Raw genomic sequence first — 17362 nt, forward strand, 5'->3', positions numbered from 1 at the left:
CGCTATATATGATACCCATTTTGTTACACTCCTCTCAATAAAAACATGGTCCTGACACTCCCAGGATAGACATACTGCGCTGTGCCCACACATGAATCATCAGGACGAGGTATAAAACATCAAGATCTAGATTTTTAAAAATGCTGAAAATGCTCTTTAATTTGCTCCGGTTCTGATTGATTTGAGGGTGTATTTATGACGGTGGAGAGTCTCCCTCTTCCCCTCCGCGCAGCTCAGGATGCCAGCAGACCTGAAGGTGAAAGACTGACGGCTGCAAGATTAAACCAGAGCTCTAACACCAAAAGCAGCGTGAGACAAACCCTCTTTCTTCCAAACCTGAATTTCAGCGTAGGGCATGGTGGGGTTAATAGCAGAGCAGGTTACACTGGAGTTGTGTTTGGCGAGGGAGGAGACGGGAACAGATTGCCAAGGCACAATTACACTAAATGAAGGAAGCACAGGCCACACCTGTGCCTGGGACCCTGTGCTCGCAATCCAGCCCTGATTGGATCTCCAGAGGCTTCCCGGAGGTAAAGTGTCAATTAGTGTAATGACCCTGGACTTTGTCCACTCCGTTCCCTCATTCTGAGCGTGGAATAATTTCATGTACGCTGGGGGATCTCTTTTAGCAAACTCCTCACAACACCACCTGCTCACCCTCTCATTCTTCCAGTGCTATTCCCAGCTCTCCTTCTGCAGGATTGTTGAACTGGAATACAAAATGCAGCATGCCCTGGAGGCAGCCAGGTCTGGATCTTCATGCAGACAACAATGCCCAAACACCTGTATAGATAATATCTTTTTTTTTTTTTTTTTTTTTGGAACAGAGAATGTAGCAAACCCTGCCCTTGCAGCCTGCATCTGCATTCAGGAAAATGCTGGGACTCCATGCAAGAGTAAAAGAGGTTCCCAGCTCCATTAACAACTCAGACTGATTACCATGAAGTAATTATCCACATCTTACACACAGATTAAAGGCACTCTTCTCTTGCGAATTTTGTCTCAAAATGCCCTTCTTGCATAGGGCTGGAGACATGTTTAACCCTCCGTATGCAGTGAGTAAATACTTTACAAATTGCTGCATGGATATTGGCTCTTGGTTCGTATTGTGGAGCTAATCAGGTTGGTCTGAACAAAACCCGAGCTCATCAAAGCGCGGAATGGGGATCTCCATGGGCCCAAGACAGGAATACCGACCCCCACCGCCATCACGGCTTTGTCTCCGCGTGCCTCCGGTTTCATGTCAATGCCAGCGCCGGGGCTGGTACCATCCGGCAGGCACTGCGCTCCCCTGCTACGTATGGAGACTCGATACGCGTCTGGATGAGGAAGATAGTTCATGTGTTTAATTGAGGCATCTGAAGACGATCTGTGATGATCTTCCAGGATTGAATGACACCTTACAGCACTCGGGGTCTGTCGCTGTCGTGTACTTCAACACAAGGAAGACAGCTGCAATCGGATATGTTTTAAGCTAGTGTCAACAGGTTTAGCCAGCTTAAGAGCATGTTAAGCCCTACTGAGACGAGGTTTATAGGTTAGCGGTATGACTCGGAGCATAATCTATACGTGTTCTTTAGCTTTAGCCAGCTTTGTACTTATGTGAGAAGTGCGAGTCTTTTATATGTGCCCGGCCATTTCTATCATGCTTCGGGGAAGTCATTCAGCCTATGCGAAATGCTGAAATAATCTAAAAGTGTAGAAGCCGCAGGGGAGAGCGGTTCAAAAACACCAGGAACTGAGGTTAGGCCAAGATTTCCTGTCACTGCTGAGCTAGCTGAAAAAGCCAGGGCTGTCCTGACCATGGGAATTAAAGCAAGACGATGATTTGAATGGCTCGAGCCTACTTTGTTATACTGCGGCATGCACGTGTTGTAGGTTGCTAATGAGCAACAATGCCGTGGATCAATGCAGTAGTTAAGATTATAGCAAAAAGATTTATTATCTTTTTTTCACTGCAGCAGGACTGGCATATTTGGAGCAAAAAGCAGCAGTCATGACAACATATTGTTTATCTTTCATCCAGACCGCAGCTGTGTTTTCCACGGGTCTGTCCAGATTATAGCTAATTTGGAATCCTATGTATGAAAAGCCGTTTCGATGGATGAAATTGGGCGATCTCTTTAGCACTTAAATATTTGCAAAGATGCTGTGGAGCTTAATTAGTTAGCAGCAACATTTTATCGTATGGGTCCACTTCCAAAAGAAGATCTTGAACGCTGGAGAGATGACACAAGCATGTGACAGAAATAAACACGTTTGATAGTTACAAGAGCAGCAGTAGGAAGCATTAAATGATTTGATATCTAGAGTATCTGTTAGACTCTAATAGTTGATTAAAATATGTATTAATTCATATTAATCCTTAATATGAGGATCTTAATAAAGTGTCATTAGCTCGGGTTTGGAAGAGCTTTTGAATCCTGGCACAATAGCTGCATTAGAAATCCAAAACACTGAAATACACGTGTCTCACTAAACCGTGTTTCATCTCCACTTCCATCACTAGAGTATGGAAGGCTTTAAAATGTTTCTGGCTGCCCTGTTTCATCCAGTCTCCAGCTGAGAACGTGCTGTGTGCATCCCTGGTACTCGCCTGCGGTTTTAGGCAGACTCCCTCGCTGCGTTTGTCTCTGGAGCCTTTTCTCTCCATGCGCAGGCTCTCCCGTGTTCGCTGTCCTCTGCGTGTCAACATGGGTTAGCTTTAAACCCTCTCTGCCTCTTTTAAAAAATCTGTTTTGATTTTTTTCAAGCGGGCTGCCGGGCTGGCAATCCTGTGCGCTTGAAATGCGACCAGAGGGCTTCCAGATAAAATCTCGCCAAACTGAAAGGCCATTGTGCCCCTGGGATGCAGCGCTGGCTGATCGCTGCCTTGAGCGTCCTCAGCAGGCTGTGAGTCAGGGACGGGCTTTGGCAGCTCCCAAGCTTCTGCCTGCCCCACTGTTTTCGGCAGAGTCTTTGGGGCAGCGCAGGAGTCAGCAGCTGGCTGCTGTGAGAGCTAAGGTGGGATGCGTGGGGAGAGGAGCGAGCAAATTTGGGAGCTTTGCGAGAATAGTGTGAATTTCAGGGTGGTCCGTACAGATCACGCAGCCGGTCCCGGTGATAGCCGCTCCACCAGGATACAGCTAGCTGGGTGTGAGAGCAACAGATTAGTTTGCTGGAGCTTGTCATTTCAAATTCCCTTCCGGTTCTCTATCAGCAAAGCTCAGGCCCATCCCCACAATCGGCTTCTCTCTGGATGGTTGCCGAGATGTGATATTTATAGGGTTTACTGGAAACTGCTGGCACATTACTGGGCTTCAAAATGTGATTGTTTTTCAAAGAAGGAAATTAGCTGGAGTGTGGGGCTGGTGGCCAGCTTGGACTGTAAGCAAAGGGAGCCTGAGGTCAGGACCAAGCTGCATTGTTTCTTTTATCTTCAGAAGCGATTTGCCGCTCTCTGTTTTTTAAGTGACTCTTAACATGATGGACAAAATGAGATCATTGGGTAGTAATCCTCCATTTTAGAAATAATTCAAGTATTAGTGAAGTACACCCTGAACCACTTAAACAAGTACCTACTGGAGTAAAATCTGGTAATTTATAACCCCGTATGAGGGCTTGGAGCATGACAGATGGGTCCCAGCTTGGAATAATAAAGCTGTAATGGAAGAATGTAGATGGGGCAGAACCCCGGAGTGGATGTTGCGAAACGGGGGAGGTATTCTTGTCTTGGACAAGTCCCTTCTATTCTTCTTCTCCTCCATCTTCCTGTTTGCATAATATTAGTTCATCTGACTTGGTGATTGTGAAGTTTAACTAGCCAACGGTTGTGTTTGAAACCCTTAGCTTGAGAACACTCTTGAAAAACAAAGTATTGACATTACCTTTGTTTCCCTACAATAAATGCCTCTGTGTGATGCTCGTGTTATGGAAAAGCACTTGAAAGAGCGGAGGATGAACACGCAGAGAGCTGGGTGACCTCTTGGGTGACACACAGGAAGGATCGCCTCAGCAAACTTATTTATGTACTAACGTGTCTGGCAAGGTGTTTGTCCTGTGTCTAGGAAGTCTCCCTTGATAATAGTTTAAGGCACAGCTTGAGGACAACCCCAGAAGCACCCTTCTTTGTACACTCCACCTTTGCCAACAAGATCCCCCTTGGGAGTCGACACGACCTTGCAGCGTATCTGCCTGACTACGAAGCGGCACATTTGGGGCCACTGGGACTGGCTGTTTTCAAAGCTGAAGCCCCATGCTGAGAGATGATCTGCCAGGAGCCATGTGCTTCTTTGCTGGGGCGGGCAGGCCATCTGCCGTCCTTGCTGCCCTAAGCAGATCATCTCAGACCCGCAGCCTCCAGGCCCGGCCAGGCTGGACTCTGTCGGCCCAGATGTTTCATTCCCCTACGGACCTGTGGACAATTAGTGTCAACTGCGTGTTTACATACTCTTCTCCTTTGCCTGTGGCCCAGGAAAAGTCTTCTGACCTAGCTTAGTGATGTGGACGCTGTAATGATGCTGTGTATGCAGCCCCCTTAGTAATGTCTGTATTTTTTTCACATTCTAGTTTTGCCAGCGATGAATACCAAAGGGCTATGGAGCAAATATCTGTCGTTGTCCGGCAGCACAAAGCGACCGTGGTGCCAGGGGAGCCACAGCTTAATGTGTGCGACAAGGCCGTCATGGTGAGTGGTTAAAGCATAAACGCCTTTGAGAACCCTTAGCTTAAAATATATTTTGTAAAGGCTTAAAAATGTCACCTCATGCTGGGAAGTGATGGAGAAGAGACCCACGCTCACCCATTTGAAGGGCTGTCTGGTTGTTCCGTGGAGGAGAGGGCTGTTTGGTACCTGTGGAACGCAGCGGCATAGGAAGGCTCGTACAAAGCGCGTGGGGTTAGCTCTACCAACACGCTGTGATAAACTCTGTGGCTTCCTTCCTTAGAGATGCAGCAGTATGTACAGCTGTACGTTCTTCTCCTTTCTAATCCCTTTCTGCAATTCTCAAAAGTCCCCAGTTCGAGTGGCTCTTTTTCAGTGATCTTTGGTCTTGCTCGGTCTCCTCCAATTCCACCCATGCCTGGCTTTTCTGAAGTCTTTATGGCTTGAAACATGACAAACATTTTCAATTCTGTTTTCTGTTTCAAATTGCGTGTTAGGAAGTTACAGTTTGGCTTTCCTGTCAAATGCTGCTTGCTGTGTTGAGAACCTGAGAAAGAAACTGGATAGTTTGTAGGAGGTAAAGTTGTCAGATGGCAAGAGTTTGTGCAGTCTAAAGCGATGCGTCTTTAGACTGACACAAAATAGTAACAGGCAAAATCTTTCTGATGCTGAAATAATCTGGTCTAGCGGGAGTTGTTGCCCTGTTCCACGGCAGGGGCCTTGGAACAAGATGATCTTTAATGTCCCTTTCAACCCAAACCGTTCTATGATTCTGTGATTCTGAAACAAACAGTCAGTACCTGCCGCTTAGGGTCTATCTCCAGCCAGACAGAAAAGTACAAAGCGTGGAGCCGTGTCTCTTTAGTAAGAAGGCAAAGATCTTTCTTAGCTTTGTCACATCTTTTTATTTTTGGATGTTAAGTAGGAAAAAGATTTGAAGGACCATTGTTTCTGTGTTGTTTTCTTTCATTATTCAACTTTTCCCTTAATAAACACTGTTCTGTGCTCCTCTGGGACCTTTTGGGTTCAGGCATTCTCCCCAGTGCCTGGCTGCTGCCAGAGACCTTCACTGGAAAAGCATTTCTTCTGTGCTAATTCCAGTTCCAAAACTGGTTCATAAAATGTAGGCATACTCTGCTGTTCTGCAGCTACCCTGGTGCAGTGTGTTTAGGTGCTGTGAAAACATCTGGTATCCCTGTTTGTCAACATGCAGTGTCTTTGTGTTGCATAATGGAAAAAGTGATGGACTGGATGTCCTGTACTTCGTCCTGTACCCCAGTCCTCTCCTTGGGGCTAATGAGAGTCAGTCTTCTCCCTGAGCGTGCCTTGTTCTAGCTCAGTTGGGTAGGAGCATAGGAAGTTCCACCTAAACATGAGGAGGGACTTCTTTCCTTTGAGGGTGGCAGAGCCCTGGCACAGGCTGCCCAGAGAGGTGGGGGAGTCTCCGTCTCTGGAGACATCCCAAACCCGCCTGGACGTGTTCCTGTGCCGCCTGCTCTGGGTGACCCTGCTCTGGCAGGGGGTTGGACGGGGGGATCTCCAGAGGGCCCTTCCCACCCTATGGTTCTATGATTCTAAGCTTTGCAGACCATGGGCTTCCACTTCTGCTTTGGCTACAGCAATGTCCAGGGCTTGGCCAAGTCCAGTTATGCCTGTCTAGTCTGTAAGCAGAGGCAGCTAATGATTGCTCCAATGCTTGGCCAAGCTCAAACCAGATCGTTGAGGCCATCTGAGGCAGAAAGCCCTCCTCGGTGGGCTGAGTGGTATTCTAATCCTGGGAGAAATGTTCAAATCCCAGCAGGAAGCTTTTTTACCTTATGAGTTTTCTGGTCTACGTAAATTTCCAACAGGCTAGTTACACGGTCACCAAACTGAAATAAACGGGCACTAAATTATTGGCTTTTGAGACCAGAGGTGAAGACAACCAAATCTTTCTGTAGTAATAGTATTGCTGGGGTTGATTGGGCCTAAAATCTGTCTTTGGAGGATGCTGGGAGATAAATATCACATACTAATACTATGTCCAACTCTGTCTTCTAAATTTTTATTTGATATGGGCATTTACTATCCTTACTGGGACAGAGGAGGAGAATTGTCTTTGCTTTTCCGTGATTAAAGTAGATGGATCGTTTTGTAGCTGCTGCAGTCTTGGGATTGATGTTGGACTTGATGATCTTAAAGATTCTTCCCAGCCTAAAGGATTCTCTGATGGAAGCGCAGCAGCATCAGCCCTCCTGAGCAGGGGAAGTGTTTGCTGGCCCATCTGCGGTGTATCCCAGCAGCAGCGTAGATGAAGCTCCTGTGAGAGCCAGTTCTGCTGCGTTTTCCTCCTGTGGAAATGTAGAAGTTGCTCCATGCAGCAGAGCCGTGCTGGCTTGCCTGCGTGTTTGACTTGGGGCACACATGGTGTCCTCAGGGCTCTCACCACTTACAGCACAGATCCAGGAAAGCCAACTTGGACTGCGAGACTGAAGCAGATACAATTTGTTTTTTTCAAAAGAACAAACGTTTCATTTGTTTCTGTGGATCTCTTGTTACCTCTGCGGAGTGGTCAAGCATCTGAAATTTCCAGCAGTGGTTGTGCGTTTTCAAATTGAGAAACGGATTTAGAAAGCAGCATTAATTGTTCTTAAACCGTCTGGAGCTCTTCGGGCAGCGAGGTGCCTTCTGCCAAAGCTCCCCTCTGTGGTCTGCTCCTTCCGCAGAGATAGCTGGTGTCTCACTGCCATCTGTCGTCAGCTGCATGGAATAGAAACCTGCTCTGGCATTTTTTCTGGGGTTAAGCTTTTCTTTTAATTCCAAGAAAACATAAACGACCTGAAGGATAAAAATAAGTAAAATGAAAGGCAATAGGTCAGAGCTGAACTGACCTGTAATAGGTGACAGCAGGAATCTTCCGTGGATGGATAGACATTGAGAGGGGGAGGGACAGAGAACAAACGCAAAAGCTTTCTGAAGGCAGAATGGCAATTGTGACCTGCCATTCACAATACCGCAGTCCCAAATTTTAAGTGACAAGACCCCATGAAATTGAAAAAGTTTTTGCCCAAATTCCTTCCTCCGTTAATCCCTTTGGAAGCTGAGGTTTGCAGTGGGTTTCCTTGCTGACGTCGTTTCTTTGTTGTACGTGTGCTGGAGAAAGGTAGTTCAAGAAACACGGAAACAAGGCAGGGAAATAATTTTGGTCTGCGTGCACTGGAGTAGTTGTCTCATAAATGCCTCCTACTCCATCTGTTCATGAATTCATCCATCAAAATGCTCATTAAAATACCAGCATTCTTATCTCTCTCACACCCTTGGCCTTCTGTTGCTTTTTGCTTGTTTCCTCAAGAAGGTGCATGGATATCTTAGTGCTGAGAATGAGAACTGTTTGCTGGATCCCAGGAAAATTTGGGGTTTCACCAAAACCTCATGGTCTGATTGCTCCATGCTACTACAGGGAAGAGAGGAGGGTCACCAGAGTCCCAGCAGACTGCATTTGTACAGGAGAGACCGCTGTATCCCAGAAGAGGGAATCATCTGCTGCAGAAGGATTTGTAGTCTTTCCTAAAGCTTTTTTTAAATAGCGTTTGGAGTTGGGAAGTTGATGAGCCGCAGGAGCATCAGCTGCAAGAGGAGTTTCATTTTTCAAGCAGGACGTAAGAGCGTCTTTGTGAGGATCAAAAGGGGGTGGTTAGGGCTAGGGCTTAGCAGGTACTTGGTATGAATCATCTTTCTATATATTTTTTGTTTGTTTTTAACAGAATTGGTCTCCTCCAGGCTGTGAGAAACTAGGGAAGTGCCTGAAACAGCCCAAGTCTGATCCTAAGAAGTGCATTTGGCCTCATTGATCTCTGCAGCCCTCAAGAGCTACACGGGAAAGCTATAACCAGCCGGACATATGGTTTACAGTGCATGTCTTCTCATGTTGGCACTCCTGTTTACACAGGAAGGGTGTGATGTACGTATGATATCATCATTTGCTCTTCCAAAAGGGCCAGTGTTTATATTGCTAGTGCTCAGGGTTTAGCCTGTACTCTTCTGCTGTTTTAGTTGTTTCCGTAAATGGTAACTACAGTGAACACTGTTTCAACCGTAAATGCTCTCTGGACAACTGCAACTCTGCCATCACCTCAGAAATGCCATGGATGCACCATTCCTCTTGCTCCTTCCACCCAACCTGCTCTCCCAAATCATGGCTTGTTCGGATGCCCCAACAGCAGCCATGGGGGACTGTTCAGGAAACCTACAGCTGCCAGAAAACCCTGCCCAAACTGCCCTTGGCTTGTTTGTCTGCAGCTTGTTGTTTTAGTGTTTGATTTCCATTGTGAACTCTTTGGACTCCAACTTGGTTTTCCTTTCTTCCTAAACTTGAGAGCACTGGGTGCAGCTGTACGGCTCAGACCGCTGCTGGGCATCACTGGGGGCAAACAAGTGCTCCCTCCTGTTCCCAACCTGGGGGCTGGCTCCCTTAGTATGTCAGGAGAACACCCTTGCCTGCCTTCCATCTGTCGCTTCAAGCATTCCCTAGGTAACAGTATGAAGAAATTTGAAGATCATATTCCTGTAAGTATTGTCTTATTGATGGTGTGCAGGATATTCTTAGGGCGCTGGGAGTCAGTTGTTCATTTAAGGGGTTTTCTTTATTTCCAAAAATCTGGGTCCAAATATGGTTTAAGTCACGCATTCAGTCTCATGATCTGGGTCCAGCCAACTGCAGGCTCAGAAATGCCCGTTTACATCAGATGTTAACTCTTGACCCTGTTTCCAGTGTATGCTCTCTGAGGAATTCTCCTTGTGCAAACTTTCCACAGCCTGGGTGTAGCACTTCTCCAAGCAGAGTTCACGGTAAATGCCGATCCTTCGCACAATTTCACATTGCAAATTTCTCATCTGCTTTTGAGCCTGTTTCGCACCCTTCGTTATTGCTAATAAGCGTGTCTCGAACAAAACCAAGCAAAGTTACTCTGGGGCTTCAAGGGAGTGGCTAGAAGCAACCCCAGCCATGCTGTTTGCACCGGCAGCTCTGCTTCCACCCCTGCAGTGTTTTATACAGTGCGCGTGCCCTCTCCGCATGGCATTGTGCTGTCTTGGGAAAAATCAAGGTGCTCTGTACCTGTAAACAGCCCTGCTCCCTTCCCAAGGAAAGCTTGGGGCTGGCTTGAGATGAGTCGAGAGCTCTGCTGCTGTTGTAACTGCTGTGCTGTTGCCCGCAATGGGCTTCTCAGCTGCTTGTTCTTACCCTCCCAGTAATCCCAAATGCTCTCATTCTCTCCGTTCCCATGGTTTATGCTACCTGTAATCCCCTCCACAGTAATTCCTACTGCGTATCTCCTGAAGCTGGATAATCCTATAAGATTGTAATAAGAACAGCACTTGAGTCAGCTCTTACTATTCCACCTATCGGAAATCACAGCCAACATTTATTTCGTCGGCTGGCAGAGCCTCTGAAACTCACTGTTTGCTCATCTGTAAATGGCATTTGTTTATGGTCCAAATGTCTTAGATACCTTTTGGTGTTGCTGATTGTCCTTCCAGTATATTGAGGCACTTCCAGTTCATCCATAACATTTCCCTCTGTTTTGACAAGTGTGGATAGTTCAAGTCTTGAGAGATTCTTATCAGCTTGTTCTTCAGTGATGCTATATGAGAAGGACTGGTAGGAGGACTTGCAGCAGTCACGCGTGTCTGTCAGCACAGGAGACCACACAAAACCAGTAACTTCCCATTTTCTGGGTCTGGTCCACCTCTGCTTTACTGCTTCTGTCACCCAGAACTGTTCAGAGTCCTACAGTCCGCGATTATCACCAGATAAAGATACCACCAGAGGAGGGAGTCTGTCACTGCAACTCCCTGAAAATCGCTGTCAGCCCTCGAATAATTATGAACATGTCTGCTGCAAACTCTTGACAGCGCTTTGTCTTTCTACGTCCTGCTTATTAAGAGATTGCATCGCAGGATCGCAGCTCATCGTCTGAGCACTAGCCCAGACGCGTTTCTCAGTTCTTAGCATTTGCAGTATGCACATCGTGAGCGTGCTGGATGCCTGCTACCCCGTGTCCCCCGCCTGCCTGGCTGCCTCCTGTTCCCAACGTCTTTCTTTACTCTTTCACCGCTTGCAGTTTTGAAGATGCTGCTTTTCCCCTGTCTGTGTGACTTGCTTGGACGAGCCGTGCCGTTCTCAGCACACACGGTGTTTGCCTGGTTACCCAGCACACAAAGTCCTCGCTGAAATAATCTATCAGTGCATAGATACTGGATGTAAACTTTGCACTGGAAAGCTGGCTGCTATAAGTGAATTGACTTGATGTCTGTTTATTATCTGCTTCGTGTGCGTTTATTATAAAAGAGCAAAGCTTAATGTGAAGAAGCTACTGCTTTAAATTTAAATAAGAATAGTAGTTTTACAGCTGGCTGGCTAGGAAGAATTTTAAATTCAAGCCTTTCCCAAAGATGTACAGATTTTAAAGTTGTGAGATGAAGAACTAATGAAGAAAAATAAACTAATTTATCAGAAATGCATTATATGATTTGTCTGTGCGCACCTGTAAAACAACTGAGTAACACCTTGCTTTGGGACAGTCTCGCAGATACGCCTTCCAGATCACGGGACTGACTTGGGTTAAAAATAGCTTGTTTTGTTTTCCCTGTATTATTTTTAACGTGGATCAATTTCCCAGCCCACACAGCTGCCTGAGTACAATTCAGAGGCTGGTGTGGGGACCAGGGGCACACGTGGCCTGAGGCTGCGTCCACCAGCGCAGCCGCAGGGACGAGCGCTGCCAGCCTGCAGCGTTAGTGTGACGCAGCTCAAAAACACCGATACACGCCTTGGATCACAAAGCAGCCAGCACGTATTGCCACGTCTGCCCTTAATAATTATCCTAAGCCTCCCATCTGAAGTTGGTCCAGGTGACAGTTGCCCAGTTTCGTGAACTGCCCGTACCGGGGCAGGAGTTGGCTTTGCAGGAGCGGCCTGCGGTTGTGTGTGCAATAGGAGTTGACAGAGGAGTGGGTCCGGTGGGGTTTACTGGTCAGTCGGGGACTGCAGCGGTGAAGCTGGTTTGTTGGTGGCTTCCTTTCTCAAGCTGCAAGACATAAGAGCTAAAGGAAAGATGATATCTGTCTAAGACTGCTTCTGTGTGGCATTCCTCCCTTTATATTTAAATATGTCTGCTAAATGCTAAAAGCTTAATATCTGCTTGGGCTAAGAGTCCAAGGAATTTCTTTCTTGCCTTTAATTTCCAATTAGCTGAGCCTCTTGAGTCTCCCTGCTCTGCCCCTGAGGCTGCGTTATCATCCAGCCCTCCATGCAGAGGAGCTTCTGAAATTGATGTAACTAATAATCGTGGAGAAAGTCCTACTGCATTTACAGTCTATGGCTGCAAAAATGGAGTCTTGCTTTAAAATCCTGCAGCGACAAATGGATTATTTCGGTGGCAAATTAGTCTCTGTGGACCAACAATTTGGGGATCTGAACACTGGAATTGGAAAGCAGAAGATCAATTCCGAACACTTAAGAGCCAAGGTTAATGCCCTGCAAACTGTATTGAGTGCGGTGATGAAAGATAACATGCCTCTGCATTTTAAACGGGAAGCCGAGAAACACAGTATTAAAAGTGAAAATGGGCAAGTTCAGGGCGAGAGCGAGTGATACCCACATATTTGCTAATAAAACGTTACACGGCGTCTGGGGACTGAGTTTTCGGGCAAGTGCTGAGGATGACAGTGGGCTTTTACTAACGGAACTGGAATTAATATCGCCGAGGAGGCTGTTGAACCTGGGACGCTCGCTGCCGCGTGGAAGCTGGCAGTTGCCGGTACCTGCCGCATCGAGCCTTTCCCAAACGTGGTAGACAGCTTCCAAAAGCCTCCTGGTTTCCCCTAAAGCGAAGCAGGCAAGATGAGGATCTCCCAAAGGCTGGAGAACACTGGTTTTTTTTTTCCAGTGAGGACATCTTTGCAGTCGTCAAGTGAAATAATTTCAGCAGCTGAAGAAAGACCTTTTGAAGGTGAGAATGGTTTGAATCGGGGCTTTGGAGGGGAAGGCAGTGCTGGGAGGCAGTTTATTGTCTGCAGAGTTGCCAGCAGGCTCTTCAGCCCAGCTAGACGAGAAATCTCTCCCCAGGGATCTTGCTGTTGTCCTCAGCACTGGGAAACTTTATAAACCACATGCGCTTTTCCTCTCCAAGAGTTACTCTCGAGTGCTTGTTCGGTATCCAATTAACTGGTTTGCAGTTGGAGTGGCTTGTTTTCCATTTCTCTTAACAGTTATAATACTTGGAATAGACTTTTGCTTTTGTTTTCTGATAGTATTTGATGTGAGTTTTTCATATGTTATCAGAAAGCAACACGACAGCGCCTCTTGAATTAAACTGTTAGTTTTTAAGAACAGTTGTAAGGGAAGAATTGAAATCTCATTTTTGGTTCTTTTTTCCTTTGGAAACTGGCTATTTTAAAGCCAGTTTAACTGGAGAAAAGATTCCATTTGCCTGTTTTCTTTATATCCCCTTCCACCGTTTATAGTTTTGTTGTTGCTCAAAGTCTAGTTCGGATTATATAAATCCTAAATAAAGGTGGATCCCCAGCCAAAAGCCTGTGGTTTCTTAGGAGTGTAAAAAAACAAACCTCTGCCATACAACTTCTCGAGAGCGGCAGCCTGGCAGCTCTCTATGCCTTTGTCCCTCCCGGAGTCACTTAATACCCTTCTGGGTGATATGTAGGTGGGTAGCACGATTCCCATCTGAAAGGGATAGGGGCTGAAAAGCCCGTCGGCCCGTTCGCCAGCAGCGAGGAATGCGTGCCAAATCCATTAGTTCTGGATCGGACTCAAAATCCCCTCCCGGCTCGGCCAGGCTGACCAGAGGAGAGAGAGGAGTTCTGTGTCTTCTCCAAGGGCCTGATCCAACCTGCCGCAGCGGGCAGGAGGTGCCGGGTTCAGCTCCGCGCAAACAGGGATGCTGTGGAAGGGCAGAGCTGGTTCATGGTGCCTTCGCCTCTTTTAGGGGGGACAAAGCCAGCTCGTTATTCAGTACGGACGCTTCGGTCCCAAGCCCAGGGAGCTGGCTGGGGAACTGCATTTTTCTGCTGTTGAAATAAGATATTTTAAAAAAATGGGTTTAAAGTGCATGCGTTTCTAAAGCTGAAATTGAAACGAAACGTTCCAGCGGATTTGAAAGGAAATTTTAGTTCTCATTTCCCCTTGTGGGGTATGTTGAAATTTTGAGCATTTTGTTCCACTTCACACTGAAGTTTTAAAATCCTTAACGGAACAGAAACTTCCATACTCAGCACAGCTCTTCTAATTGCCTGTTTAAGCTGATTAGAGTTAGCCCGCAAGCTTTTATATCCCCAGTTTTTATGTTGACAGGTTAATAACATCTCTCGTATCAGGATCTCAAAGCACTTCTAAATTACTCATTAGCTCTGTGTCCAAAAGAGAGGCAAAGCCAGTGACCCCCTGTTACGGTACCCTCTGGGGGGTCCAGATCTGAGGTGGTGGTTCCTCCCCCAGGCACAGAACAGCCCTAAACCTCTGGAAGCCGCAAGCGGATGTTGAGACACCTCCCCGATGATATTCCAGAGCCCAAGTCCTTTGACATCACATTTGGAAATTGGTCCTAGGAAAGTTCTTTTCAGATGGAAATTGCAGTAGGAGTCAGCGCTGTTGTTTCAAAGGTTGAACAATGACGGGGAAACTAATTTATTTTGGATGTTAAAAACCAGTCCGGACTGGTAGGTGCAATTCATAACCTTTGAAATGGAGGATTAATGAGGTGAAGTTCTGACAGAGATCTGAGAAATGTTTTTTAAACCTGAGCTGGCATAATTTCTGGCAGCTGAATCATTGGAAGTCCGATTTGGTGTAACGTTTGTGTTCTTCCTGGCAGAACTGATGGTGTCTGAGGCCTGATCCTGCATCAGAGGAGGAGACATCCCGCATCAGAGGACGAGAGATCCCCCCAGCCGTTTCTTCACCCAGCTGCTGGATGCAAAGGGACCGGTGGGAGCCCTCGGCAGCTCCTCCTGGTGAGAGCTGCTGCTTTGCCTGGGGTTGGTTGGCGTGAGGGGCCTGGGAACCTCGCTTAGCCTCAAGAAAAATGTGGTGGTGTCTTCTGCTAGTAACGGTGGCGATTGCGTAGGAGGGCCGCAAACAAGAAAAGTGTGATGAAGACCCCAGCTCACAGATTCTCCATTAGTGAGAGGCAGAAGGCAGGGGGTGCCTGGTGTTTGCACTGCAGGCAGCCTGCAAAAAAGCCCTTTCCCAGCTCCTGCTTATTTCCATGGGTAGGCAGATAAATTCCATGACTTCCATCCGCCAGGAAGAAGAGGAGTTGCTGGAATAGCTCATTGTCCAGTATCGTGGTTGGTAAGGTTACAGGATAAACCCTTCCAGCTCATCTGAGGGAGCGAGGGTGTTGCGAAGCCCCTGTTCCAGTGGAAGACGACGTGCTTCATCTGTGCTTGCTTCACTGGAACAGCTGCTAGCGAGGATTCTTCTGGTGCCAAAGAGATAATCTGACTTCAGGGAAAATCTTAGTCTTTAAGGGAATGGTTGTGAAAGGAGAGACACGGTGACCTCCTGCGCGGGCTGTCTCTGGCAATAGAGAGCTTAACAAGAAAGGGGGCAACCTTTGCACTGGCCTTCAGCTTGTCTCCCTTTGCACCTCAGGCAGACATCCATTGAACGGGTGTCTTTTGCCATCTATAGATGAATTAGGAAGAAAATAGAGCAGTGGAGGATTCGGTGTGTGGCAAATGCTTCCTGAGGGTTTGCACCAAGCACTGGGAACTGTGCAATGACACAGGACGTGTCAGATGCTGGGATGCAGGCAGAATTGGGTTTCTCATGAGCCGTGATTTGTACACGAGCCTGTCACAGCTGAGTTGGAGAGGAGACCAGCCTCTCCTCCTGTCGGCTGCTCCTCCTGTGCGAGAGCCACTTCTCCTAGCTGAAAGGACCCCACAGGGCTGTTGGGAGCAACTAGTCCAGCAAGATTAGGAGAAAGCCAGGCTTCTGCAGCCCTGAGCACCTGTCCCACGGGGTCCACATTAAATCACTGCAAAACACCTGGATAGCTGCTGGCGTGCTGTCACACACCTCAAAGACAGACCGTAACGGCTGTCTGGAGGGTGTGGAGCCGAGCTGTCCCCATCGCAGCTATCGGCAGCAAGCACTGAGCTCAGCCAGGGGTGTTGCATGCTAGAACCGCCTTTCCTTTCTGCAGCGGGTTGTGCCCAGATGCATTTGGAGCAGGCCCAAGTCGTATTTGCTAATGTAAGACGAGATCTGTACTCATTCAGTAGTATGTGTCCTGCCCACGATGGGTTTTGCGTGGGCAAATGGCTATTCACCCATCAGGCGATGGGAGATAGGAGCTGTGTGAGAGTGCCCTGACCTGCCGTGCCAGTAAGTGACACCAGTAGCTGCCGAGCTGTTAGCCCAGGACCGAGGGCGCTCAGACTGGCTGTGTTATCATCCCCCACGAGTGTAATCCAAACCAACGGTTCTAACAACCACAAAATGCGATTCCAGGGGTTCACAAGAGGTGATGGGGACAGAAAAGCAGGAAAGAGTTTGGTGATAGCAGGGCAGGGATGAAGGGAAGTGTAACCTCTGCACACAGGACCCCTTTCCAAAGCTGGCTGGGGCAAGGCAAGGTCCCAGGGCTCCATGCACTGAGGAAAAACACGTGCTGCAGGTACCAGAGCACTCTTCAGAGGCAGGACTGGGGCTCCATGCTGCAGGGTGGTACAGCTCCATGCACTGGGGAGATTGGGACTCTGTGGGTTGGGGTACCGACGAGAGCTCCATGCACCAGGGGGTGTTGAGGTTCCATGCCCCAAGGTGCCAGAACTCTGTGCACCTGGTGACCAGGGCTTCATGCACCAGAGTAGCAGAGCTCCACGCACCGAGGGCATTGGGTCTCTGTGACCTGGGATGCCAGAGCTCCATGCATGCAGGGACCGGGGCTCCATGCACTAGGGGAGTTGGTGTGCCGTGCATGGGGGTGCATGCACCGGGCAGTCAGGGCTCCGTGCCCTGGGGGGACCAGTGCTCTGTGCCCTGGGGTACCAGACCTCCATGCACCAGGGGGTCTGGGCTTTGGAGTACCAGAGCTCCATGCACTAGGGGATCGGGGCTCTGGGGTTCCAGAGCTCCATGCACCAGGGGGACGGGTGCTCTGTGCCCGGGGGTATCAGAGCTCCATGCACTGGGGGTCAGGGCTGTGGAGTTCCAGAGCTCCATGCACCGGGGGATCGGGGCTGTGAAGTTCCAGAGCTCCATGCACCAGGGGGTCAGGGCTGTGGAGTTCCAGAGCTCCATGCACCAGGGGGTCAGGGCTGTGACGTTTCAGAGCTCCATGCACCAGGGGGTCGGGGTTCCAAAGTTGCAGAGCTCCACGCACCAGGGGGGACCAATGCTCTGTGCCCTGAGGTACCAGATCTCCATGCTCTGGGGTTCCAGAGCTCCGTGCTCCGGGGGGGCTGGGGCTCTGGGATACCAGACCTCCCTGCACAGGGGGAGACCGATGCCCTGCGCCCTGAGGTACCAGATCTCCATGCACCGGGGGTCGGGGCTCTGGAGTTCCACAGCTCCATGCATCGAGGGGTCGGGCCTCCGAGGTTCCCGAGCTCCGTGTCCCGGGGTGCCAGAGCTCCACGTCCCAGGGTATCGGGGCGCCGTACCCGATGCTGGCGGCCCCGGAGGCGGCGCGGGGCCGTTCCCCGCCGAGCGCC

At 48.5% G+C, this 17362-nt stretch overlaps 1 protein-coding gene across 2 annotated transcripts in view; it reads left to right on the forward strand.

Moving 5' to 3' along the window:
- The window catches only part of GALNS (galactosamine (N-acetyl)-6-sulfatase), a 49253-nt gene extending 38109 nt beyond the window's left edge, over positions 1–11144 (forward strand). The window contains exons 13-14 of one of the 2 annotated variants that reach the window (XM_074582692.1): positions 4549–4666; positions 8386–11144. In XM_074582692.1, the coding sequence (XP_074438793.1) occupies positions 4549–4666; positions 8386–8472 (205 nt within the window). In that variant the 3' untranslated portion in view covers positions 8473–11144. Of the gene's footprint in view, positions 1–827; positions 2409–4548; positions 4667–8385 lie in introns of those variants that run through there. The other variant, XM_074582693.1, reaches the window with a different exon arrangement.
- Positions 11145–17362: the final 6218 nt, after the last annotated feature.

The sequence above is a fragment of the Larus michahellis genome, chromosome 4 (genome assembly GCF_964199755.1).
Source record: "Larus michahellis chromosome 4, bLarMic1.1, whole genome shotgun sequence".
NCBI classification, from domain to species: domain Eukaryota; kingdom Metazoa; phylum Chordata; class Aves; order Charadriiformes; family Laridae; genus Larus; species Larus michahellis.